Source organism: Carya illinoinensis, chromosome 1 (genome assembly GCF_018687715.1).
Source record: "Carya illinoinensis cultivar Pawnee chromosome 1, C.illinoinensisPawnee_v1, whole genome shotgun sequence".
Lineage (NCBI taxonomy): Eukaryota > Viridiplantae > Streptophyta > Magnoliopsida > Fagales > Juglandaceae > Carya > Carya illinoinensis.
The window spans coordinates 49,354,158-49,366,053 of NC_056752.1; the positions used below are offsets into that span (position 1 = coordinate 49,354,158).

Consider the following 11,896-nt stretch of genomic DNA (forward strand, 5'->3'; position numbering starts at 1 on the left):
TGATGAAGATATTGATGGCGATGATTTTGACATTCTAATATGAACCCCCATAAATCAATTGAATAACAGTTGAATAATGATGGAATAATTAATGAAGAGCGGGAAGTTTTGACAGATTAATGAAGAGCAGCAAGTTTAGAAAGTATTATTCATAATATAATTAGTTAGTAATTTTCAACTTTTTTTAATGAAGATAAGTTAGTGAAAGGAGGCCCGGATTTCAGAAATACATAAAAGACCCAGGTGGTTACTTCTAGGGAAATACTTGGTTACTGAACGACCATTCAAGTGCACATTTATAATTGAGATTCAATAATCACTAAACAGAAAAATTCTGGATAAACAAACCAGAAAAACTAAGGATAAACAGACCAATCAACTACCTTGAAGCGTTGAAGTGCAACTAAGGAAAAACCAAGCACTTAACGACCATTCAAGTGCACATTTATAAATGAGATTCAATAATCACTAAACATAAAAACTTAGGATAAACAATCCAATCAACTACCTTCAAGCCTTGAAGTGCAACTAAGGAAAAACCAAGCACTTAACGACCATTCAACTGCACATTTATAATTGAGATTCAATAATCACTAAACAGAAAAACTAAGGATAAACCATCCAATCAACTACCTTGAAGCCTTGAAGTGCAACTAAGGAAAAACCAAGCACTTAACGACCATTCAACTGCACATTTATAATTGAGATTCAATAATCACTAAACAGAAAAACTAAGGATAAACCATCCAATCAACTACCTTGAAGCCTTGAAGTGCAACTAAGGAAAAACCAAGCACTTAACGACCATTCAACTGCACATTTATAATTGAGATTCAATAATCACTAAACATAAAAACTAAGGATAAACCATCCAATCAACTACCTTCAAGCCTTGAAGTGCAAGTAAGGAAAAACCAACAACTTAACGACCATTCAACTGCACATTTATAATTGAGATTCAATAATCACTAAACAGAAAATTATTGTGAAAAACCATCCAATCAACAACCTTGAAGCCTTGCTGTTGCTAGTAAAACTAAGGAAAAACATTGACTTGAAATCAATAATTAGTTTCAGGCATATGGTAGAAAGGGGCTTTTATTTTCCTAGTTCTCCCAAACCTCCCTAATTTCATTCCTACCCGATGCTATCCTTCACATCAATATTTTTTTTCTGTAATGTAACAAATTTTCCACAAATTTTCGCAGCAGCCATATGCAGTAAGTATTAAAACCACTCATCTCAAACAGATCAAATAAATGAGATAATAAAGCTATATGAAATTTCTGTGCACAAACCATAAAAACACAAACATCAGGCTCGAAGAAATGACAGTAGCACATTCGACAATATTCAAAAGACACAATGATAGTTGTTCCCTCTTTCCCACATTCTCTCAGCAACCAAACAGAGCTACAGCAGCTTCTAAGATCCCAGTCCGCCAATAATACCCAAAACTCAATCCAATCAAACCCAACCAAGCAGAAAATAAATTCTAGAAAAACGTTAAAACAAACCAAAACCATTTCAAAGAAGTACATAAATTCGTGCCTTGAGGGTTCTTTGGGAGAGATTCGTGCCTTGAGGGTCGTGGGTTCGTGTCCCGTCACGACCTCAGGTATCAAGACGACAGGGATGGAGGTTTGGGGGAGAGCACGGGGTGAAGACTGAGTGGGTTCTCTGGGAGGACGATGGGGAGAGGGAGGGCGAGTGGGTTCACGGGTTCGTGTGGGTTAGGGTTAGGGTTGAGAGGGATGATGAGAAATGAGAGATGAGAGGGAGAGATGCGAGGGAGATGAGAGGGTTAGGGTTCGGTAGGGAGATGAGAGGGAGCGATGCGAGGGAGATGAGAGGGTTAGGGTTCGGTCGGTAGGGAGATGCGAGGGTTAGGGTTCGGTTCGTGTGAGAAGAGAGGACGAGAGAGAAGAGAGAGACGAAAAGGACGAGAGAGAAGAGAGAGATGAGAACAAACATTTGAAGTATGGGAAAGGGAAAGCCACCGATGGGATTCGAAAACCAAAACGGCGTCGTTTACATTTAAGTTGCCACGTAGGCAACGGGGACGCAAAGGGGACGCACCGCGGGGATGTTTAGCATTTTCGTAAAATCATATACGCAATCATAAAGTACGGATGAATAAATATGCAATTCACTATAGGCGTACAAGACCCGGTTAGACTGGCTGTCACTCATGGGGGCTGGTGTAGAACCGGCGGCTGGCGGTAGTAGAAATATAATTCGTCTGATTTAATTCAATTTTGTATAAAACTTAAAAGGTAACACTGATTTTATATTTTTTAAAATTAATTATGCATCGATTACTTCTCTAAATCATACTTTCGATTTTACAGATTTGGTACCATTTTTCGGTTTTAATATATTAAATATATTAGTATTATTAATTATTTATAAAAAAAAATATGTTAAAAATTTATTAGGTAATAAAATATATATATTCATATGACTTATATATATTACCTAATAAATATATATATTTTTATATTTAAAACATATGATTAAATAAATATTTATGTTTAATATTAAAATGCTATGTTATAAATTATAATCCATTATTTCATACATAATTATATATCTAATATATAAAAAATTAAAAATTAATAAAATATATCTAATATGTTGACCGGTCTGGTCTGATGTTGGAAAACGTAAAACTAATTCTGGATTGGATTTGACCGGTTTTTAAAATGAAGAAATCGATTATGGACTGAATCGGTCGAAAACCGGACTGAACCAACTAGTCTGGTCCGGTCTGGGCCAATTTTTTGGTTTACTTTTACACCCGTAGGCGGTAGGAATTTGCTAACACCGACATCGGCCGATTTGATCCCGATTTGTACCAATGTCAAATCGTTGAACCAACCAATAGTATATATATATATTTCTTATATATATCTTACGTAAAATGACAATGTTTAATAGTAAGTCAAATGATGTCGTTTTACACTTGAGTTTTAGAAAAATAATAATAATAATACGCAACGATGCCATTTGGTTTAATACATAAAACGATGTCGTTTGAATTTAGGGTTTATTACCTCTTTTCCCACCCCTTCCTTCTCCTTATTCTCTTTTTCTCATTTTCTCTTTTAGACTCTCTCTCTTTCTCATTTGGTTTAATACAAGCTGGCAACGTAGTGCCGCACATCCTCTCTCCTCTTTCATGCTGCTGGTGAGACCCACATCACCTTAATATCATTTTTATAGCTCACATTCGATCACTCTTTCTGAATTTATATATCCATATGTCGGTATGATTTTTATTTTTTGAGTTTGTTTCAAATGAAAGTTTACAATATAAATCAATGAATATGTAGTATATTTTTTAAATTTTCCATATTTGTTGCTTCTGTTACCAATCGGGGATCATGATACATTGCCGATTGTTTTGGACCTAGGTCATTTTCTAGGTTTGTAACTTTAAGTTCGTGTTTGCATAACCGACTAGAAACCGGCGAATTGACCAAAATCACACCGAGACCGACATTGCCTATTTTCTCCCCCTTAACCAACCTATTTCGGCCAGTTTTAAGCATTTATAAAATTAGTCGGTCTTAACCCCTAGGATTTACATTCTTTTTCAAAATAAGTATACAATACTTCACAACACATTTCTAAGTATATTAGATAGACATTTTTAAATATATTAAAATTTTATAAAATTTTGCAAAGTATATGGGGATTTACATTTTTTTGGAAGGCCATTTTATATATTTATAAAATTATGATTACAAACTAGGGTATATTTTAATTTTTCAAAAAAATTTGAGGGGCTTAGATCAAAATCGGTCTGCCATTGATGCCATACCATTTAATCATTATAACTATAATCTCAATATAAATGTCTAAATTTATAAACAATTTATTGGAATATATTTATATACGGAGTTATTATATTCTCAAGTTAATATGTAGAGCATATCATTTATATCATCTAAATTATAATACTTGATTCATAATATTTAAATTTTAAAATTTATTTTTCAAATAAAATTATATTATATAAGAGCACTACTAGTGAGATAGATATAGTCAAATTGTGGCCAAAATTTAGCTAAATTGCTTAAAAACCAGCTACGCCAAATAATTTGGCCATTCCCTTTCATCGCCAAATAACTTTTCATGTATAAAAAATTGCTTTCCGCTTGTATGTTCATCGCGCATAAAAAGGCTCTTCCACCATAAAGCATCTCTTGGAAAAGGCTCCCAAACATGCTGAAGTCACCCAAAAATTGAAGAACAATCATAGCCTTCTTTCTTCAAAACAGCCGTTGTTAACCCAATGCTAAAGTGTCCATCGTCACCGCCTGCAACAGTCGCCGTTGTTTGCCTGTTCCAGTAAGCCCATGCAACCGCTAGCTCTCATTTTTTTTTCTTTTTCTGTTATTTTTTTAGGTTTTTTTCTATTTCTACATGTTTCTAGATTTTAGATTTTTTCAAGTCCTTGTGGTTGTTTTTTCTTTCTCGGTTCTACTTCCACCATCGACCCTGTTTTACCTTTTCGTTCCTGAGGTTCTATTGGTTATTTGAGATTTTTTTTTTTGGTGGTCCTTGAGCTTAATACGAGCATAATAAGTTCCTTCCTCTTTTAAGGTAGTGTCAACTTGAATGTTATACACTGATGGTCCGTGACTTGAATGTTCCTTCATAAAACTTTTTTTTTTTTTTTTGGTTTCTTTTGGTGGTCCTTTCTTTTGATTAATTGTTGGTGCAACTTGATCAATGTTGTGGATTATGGATTTGGGCTGTTTGGGGAGATTATGAAGAGGGTCTTTGAGCCGAATGTGGTGATAGTAGGTACTTTGGTTAATGGTTTGTGTAATTATGATAGGGTTCATTGTACGCTTCAACTGTTTGATAAACTGTGTGAGAAGAGACTTGGAGAGAGTGTGATCATATATGGGGCTCTTATTGATGGACTTTGTAAAACGAACGAGATTGGTCGAGCTTTGTATATGCATAGAAGGATGGTGAAGGCAGAGTGTAAGGTGAATGAGCTAACTTATGACATGATCATCGATGCTCAGATGGGTGTATATTGAAGGATTTTGTGCATGTTGTTTGAACACACGACATGAATTCTATTTTTTCGTTTTTTGGTTATGGTATTTGGATTGAAAGAATATTGGTTAGAGATTTGTTTTTTTGTTAGAATATGACCGTTAGAAAAAAAGAACCGTAAAAAAATTATATCCGTTAGAATAATATAAACGTTAAAAAATTAATATGTACTTTTTAATAATGAATAAATATTTTAATTACAATTGGAATTAAAATAAATGAAAATGATAGAATCAATATTTTAATAAAATAGTGATAGATTTGAGAGTTTATTATTTGATATTATTAAAAAGTTTGCTAGTTAAATTTTCAAAAGTGAATTTCCTATTTAAAATTTGGCCAAATTTTAGTTAGGTTGCTACTAGTGCTTTTAAGTATTTTATTAAATGTGCTCTACATACCGAATTAAAAATATAATTTCTTCTTATATAAATTCATAATCACTTGTGTATGAAGTTTCTCAAATAACTTTCGCAACTTCATTCATGATGACTTGAATATACCTAGTAACGTCATAATCTTAACATAATTAAGTAGTTCACATAAGCTTTTAATAACAAATCCCATCGATTTAAGAAATAAATAAAGTCATAAGATAGCTCGTGAACGAGTTCGATTAATAAAAATAAAATAAATAGAATTTGAACATATATAATCGATTGCATGCGGTAATACACACGATTATGGTGATGCTCAATGATTACTACAAACTATTGTTGATTTGCACCTGGCATTGATAGCTGGGTGATAAGAACATGTGCATGGGAATAGCCATGTGGAATCATTACAGGAAGAGTACTTTAGTGTACCGATCATCAGGATGGAAGATGGTGTCACTGTGACGACTTAAGGGGCACCGAGTCATGAAAGGAACATTACTTTTAAGAGACATGAAAGGTCCCGTTCTTGTCAATGTCAAATTAACCACTACGAGGTACGTAGGTCCCTGTTTATAATGGGCAAATGTTTTGCAGTTGGGCATAGTCTTTTTTGAAGAGGTGGGGTTGGTACCAAAGTTTTAAAATTCGTTCCGTTCTGGTCGGAATGGTCGGAATTTTTTGTGCCAGAACAGTGACCAGAATGGGATTGATATCTGTTCCGTTCCGGGTCAAATTCCGACCATTCCGGTTAAATTCCGGCCGTTCCGGTCAATTCCGGCCGGAATTCAAAAAAAAAAAAAAACTTTTAAATAAGTTAAAAAATAATGAATAAAATTGTACTTTAAGAATTCAAATACCCATTTCCGTGCATTAGAAGTATTGTTACTTTTAATAATTTTTCTATTCTTTAATTTTTTTCCTTTATTTTTATGTCTTAACTCAAGTTTGTGAATTTTTTCAATATATATTCATTTTATAAATCTTTAATTCTTCTATATATATACACATATACATATCACACACTTACATATATGTATTTATTTTATTAATTGTTAGTTTATATATACATATAAATATTTATATATAATATATAATTAATCCCGAAACGGTACACCGAAACGTACCGGTACCGAAATATTCCGTTCCAGTACCTCAACCGGAATGGTTTCCGGAACGGATTTCAAAACTTTGGTTGGTACTATTATCTCGCAATCTTTTCGACAATGAAAAGGAAAGCAATGGATATTGGAATTGTCTCGTAATTAAGGTGGAATTAATGGGCAAAAATGTTTTCTTTGTTTTTAAATATCTAGCATTCGTTTACTTTTCTTTTTTTTTGTTGTTAAAAAAATATTCTTTTGGAGAATGAATGAAATGAATAGGGGAGAAATCATGATCGGAAGTGTGCAAATTAATGTATCACCTCATATTAGATGTAAATTCATTCATTTTTTAATAATGATACACGTACATACCACTATTTTTACAACCCATTATATAATAATATTTTAAAATAAAGGTATATAAAGAAATTGATTTTTTTATAAATTATTTTATAAAAATACTCATAATTTAAAATATAGTTGTATAAAGAATGATTTAAAAGGTCGTGTATGTGTAGTTTTACTTCCTTTTATATTTAATTAACTATTCAGTAATTTTGTCCAAAAACACAGAGAAAAAAAGTCAAGAAAATTGAAGTAAATTGATCAGTGTTGATGTTTTATATTTTCATACTAAAAGATATATAGATAAAAAAAAAAGAAATAATTTATACAAATTTTAATTAAACCAATTTTTTATAAGTCTTTATAAAAAAAAAAAAAATTATTATTTTTTAATGAGACTTACTTTTTTACGAAAGAATTTATATCTTTACCGAATAATACTGTTCGAGAAAATAGAGTAGTACATAAAGTTGACATAGGTAGGAAAGTCACGTGAGAACGTAATTATCGTTTGAAATCAAAATGTGAATTATATCAACTTTTTAAACTCACAAAGTGAAATTCCGTTGTAGTCAATTATTATAAAATTATTGCCATTATCAATAATAATAAAAAAAAATGCTGGAAATTAATGAGATATAATATCTTTAAACATCATGTGATTGATTCATTGTAATAATTGGTGGAGCCCCAGGCCTGTTTTGTAAATTTGTATTTATCTTATGTCGCACTGAAATTAATTAAGAAAATATATAAATTCTTCCAGGTTTTCTTAACCTAATTAATCACGTGCTCATTGCAATTATTTATATATATATATATATTTCCGTCGTTTTATTCTCAAATTATTTTGTTTTAATTTTAGGTCGGGGTCGGAATGGAGATAACAAAACAAACAAATTCAATAATTATGGGATATTCCTCCGACGTGATTTTTTAAATTAATAAATTAGGAATATAATCTGTAATTGTCATTATCAAAGCAATTAATTACTCAAGGGGGCTGTAACGTGACTGGTGGTTGTTAACTAACGAGTTATTGATTTATTAATCAACATATTGTTATTTTAATTTATTTTCTCTGCTCTGCTGTAAGTGCCATGTATTTTTCAACCCTTGGACAAGGACCGAGATGAGAGGACGTCATCTACGGGGACTATTCGTATCTACCCCCGAGAAAGGAGGCACGTGTTTCCCCAAAAACAACCACCAACTCACACAGCTCTTGTCACGTGATTTACTATTCCAAATCCGAGACGGACAACGCATGTGGTTCAATTCATGAGACAACACACCATGTTCTAGGTACGAGAAACAATGCAAAGGAAACGATCGATCTCTAACTGGAATTTTGTTCGGGATTTGTTTCCTGAATGCTGGCTATGGTATTTGTGTAAAGACTATTGTATATTACGGTAGCTATTGTATATTACAGAAGCACCCGTCAAATATTCAACAGGGTTCAAGAATGTTCCATGAGGTGCATGGCAAAAGTGAATGTTTCCTTTCCCAACAGATACTCATGATCTTATTAGCAACGACCATTATTTGATAAGCAATGGCTGGTAGTTGGGTCTACTTTTGGAGCCAGCGGCAGATGATCTCTAGTGTATGTGTGCAGAAGACGCGTATGTACGTGGTCATACATTGTTGGAAAAAGCTATTCTTACCAATAATAGTTCCTTTTTTTTTTTAATTTTTATTTATTTTTACTTTATGATTAAGAATATTTCTTTTTTAATGATGTTGTAATTTTTTTTAATGCATGGATTAAGAATATTTCTTTTTTAATGATGTTGTAATTTTTTTTAATGCATGAAAAAAAGTAAAATAAAAAAAAGGATTACACATTTCGGGACCCATTGTCAGTAAAAGTAGCACTGCGCGCCCTACATTGTTAGACTCGAATTATATTTACTATATTGTATATTAACATAAATAAAAAAAAGTTAAAAAAATAATTTTTTTTTCATGTATATTTCGTATTAATTCATTTTTTTCTCCATGACTACACGCTGACTGTAAAAAATATTTCTCTTATAATATAGGAAGATGTTAGATTACACATTAGTGGCTTTGTAGATGAGAAATGTTTAGGATTTCCCTAATAATAGGTTTCGAGCATTTCTCTTTACTATTTTTTGTATTTTGTATTTTTATTTAATAATTAAATAAGTATTTTTTTTATTGATATTATAATTTTCTTTTAAAAAAATTAAAAATATAGACAAAATGTATAAAAATACAACAGTTTGCATTATCGGAAGAATCCCTCTCGACGTGGCTGTAGTGACACCTTTTGTAGATAAAAAAATGTCAGCAACCACCCATGCACGCGACAAGTTTTGAGTGTTGAATATATTTCGAAAAGAACTAAAGCAATTATGAAAGAGCAATGCTACATACAGTCACTTTTGTGTACTCTCTGCGCACTCCACTGAAATGATTGGCTGGATTAATTTTTTTTTAATATCCAACCAATCATATCACTGGAGTGTACAAAAGAGTGGATAAAAAAGACTGCACATAGAATTTTTGATTATGAAAACCGGTCCCTTCAATATCAGTTTTTGTCACCTTGTCACCATTATGGGTCCACCCCAATTATACACACACAAACACACACACACACACACATATATATATATATATGTATTAAGTAGGATAAAATAAATTATATCTTGCGTATACATATATACCTATATTATATGTTATTTATTTTATATATATATGTACGCGTGTTAAGAAATCTTTAGTAGAATTCAAAGCAAAATTTAAATTATAGGCCCCATTAATGTGTATATTGCATGCCAAAATAGGACGGCAGGACAATCTGAAAGTAACATAATTCCTTGCAGAATTGCTGGACTTGACTGGCATATATATATATATATATATGTTTGGAATGCACAGCGATTTATTTTGGACACCCAAGATTCACATGCCCAGTTCAGAACTACTTTTAAGGAGATTATGACAGATTAATTACATAGTTTACAAGCCCAATAGATGCAATTTTGAGCGCAGTACTCCAATTCGGATTATATATATATGCATGCCACCCGGCACTCGCTACGTACTAGATAATTAGCTTGGAGTACTAACGTTTCGTATGTGTCTTAGATCCAATCCAATTCAGACTCAGTCAGAGGAGCCATGGGCTGAAAATCCGAGCCATGCATCTTTTCTTCTTCAGGAACCAAAAGGGTAGTAGTAGTACTCTGATGATTACATGTTGGTGATGGCTGGTCTTTGTCACCGGTGTTAGTAATAATAGTGTCCCCCTCGTTATTTTCGAAACAAGGAAGCTGCGAGAAATCCATGTCGAGAAAATCTGATAGGAAATTTTCATCCATCTCAAAGTCCTCCAGGAAGTTTGACGAATTATTTTCCTCCAATTTGAATTTTGAAAAATCAGCTGAGTCGACATGATCACCTAAAGTGCTGCTGGGTTCAATCAAATCATGAAGCTTAATGTCAAGTTGATGATCATGATCGCCCGATTGATCTTGTGGTCCAGAGGTGAGGACAACTTTGGTACACCTTGTTGCCTTGGTACGTATGACATCTGAGCCCATAATTGCTTTAGGTGGAGCAGCTGAGCCAGATTCCTTAGCGGGAATTAGGTTTCCTTGTGCTTGATTTGATGGTCTCCGTTTGAAGGTGGGGTCTGAGTGACCTTGGACTTTCTTTCCAATGTTGGTGTTCCAGTAGTTTTTGATTTCATTGTCTGTTCGGCCTGGAAGCCGCCCAGCTATCAAAGACCATCTACAATATACATCAGCCACACATACATTTTCAGGATGGATGTTTCTGCCTACATGCTGTTTAAGATATGATCGCTTTTGCATTACTTGATTTGAAACATTATGTTTAAGGGGAGACTGTTTTTGGGTTTTTTTTTTTTTTTTTTTTTTGGAGGGGCGGGGGGGAGAAGGGGGAAGATTGTGTTAAAGCAAGTTCAGTAAAATACTGACGTTTGCCTAGCTAACTGGTTAATTAATACGAGTTATTTCACCAAACCTGTTCCCTAAGAGTTTGTGAAGCCTGATAATGAGCTCCTCTTCGTCATTGGATATGTTGCCTCTCTTAATATCAGGTCTCAGATAATTCAACCACCTTAGCCTGCAACTCTTCCCACATCTCTTAAGCCCTGCATAACTCACCAATTTTTAATATTTTTTTTTCTCTCACTTGTTGAACCCAAAAAAAAAAAAAAAAAAAAAAAAAATTTCTAGATTTTTTTGTAATTGGAAAGAACAAAAAGAACTTTTCGTTAGCAGGAGTAGTACTATCTAACCTGCTCTTTTGGGAACGCTTCTCCATTTTCCTTCGCCATGAATTCTGACGTATTCTTTGAGTATTTTGTCTTCCATAGCCGTCCATGCTCCTCTGTTCAAGCCCTCCTTTGAACAACAAGGATTCCTTCCCATATTCTGAGTCAATCTCCAAGAATCCCTAGGCCTCTCTCTCTCTCTCTCTCTCTCTTTCTCACAGTGTCCAGTACTGGTTAATTTACTCTGGACATGAGAGAGAATACTGCGAGGCCCTCTAAGCTTGGAGATGAGGGATAGTAGATCGATGTTTTAATTTATATAGTCCCCTAGAATGGTAGAGGGCATGACCTTTAAAGGCTCCCACTGATATCGTCACCATGTCCCATCTTCAGAGTTTAGAAAAAATAAATAATAAAACGATAAAAAAAACCCCAAAATTCTAGTATGTAATAGGCTGCATGTGAATCAGGGGACCATCACTTTGTCCACCACATTGATAATTTACCTATTGTATTCGTGGGTGGTGATGGCATTCCTCCGAGCGTAAGGAATATATAATGAGTAGCTAGCTTTACATGTGAAAGCTAATAAAAACTCTCCATAAATAATTAATACATGATTTTGCACCTGCCCTTCTACCCCAGGCAAAGACACTCATGGCTGCTTTCTCCATCTCAAGCTAACTTTCTCACACGCTCTTGAAAGTTTGTTG

At 33.4% G+C, this 11,896-nt stretch overlaps 2 protein-coding genes across 2 annotated transcripts; one reads left to right on the forward strand and one right to left on the reverse strand.

Annotated features, from left to right (window-relative positions):
- Window positions 1–4,154: 4,154 nt before the first annotated feature.
- On the forward strand, window positions 4,155–5,150 carry LOC122303247 (pentatricopeptide repeat-containing protein At1g77405-like). Its single transcript, XM_043114926.1, has 2 exons — window positions 4,155–4,356; window positions 4,850–5,150. Exons 1-2 carry the CDS (start codon window positions 4,301–4,303, stop codon window positions 5,058–5,060), a joined length of 267 nt encoding a protein of 88 aa, XP_042970860.1. The 5' UTR covers window positions 4,155–4,300; the 3' UTR covers window positions 5,061–5,150.
- Window positions 5,151–9,823: 4,673 nt separating this feature from the next.
- On the reverse strand, window positions 9,824–11,689 carry LOC122280813 (transcription factor MYB1-like). The gene is made up of 3 exons (XM_043091856.1): window positions 11,208–11,689; window positions 10,931–11,060; window positions 9,824–10,675 (listed from the first exon to the last, which is right to left on the reverse strand). Exons 1-3 carry the CDS (start codon window positions 11,338–11,340, stop codon window positions 10,027–10,029), a joined length of 912 nt encoding a protein of 303 aa, XP_042947790.1. The 5' UTR covers window positions 11,341–11,689; the 3' UTR covers window positions 9,824–10,026.
- Window positions 11,690–11,896: the final 207 nt, after the last annotated feature.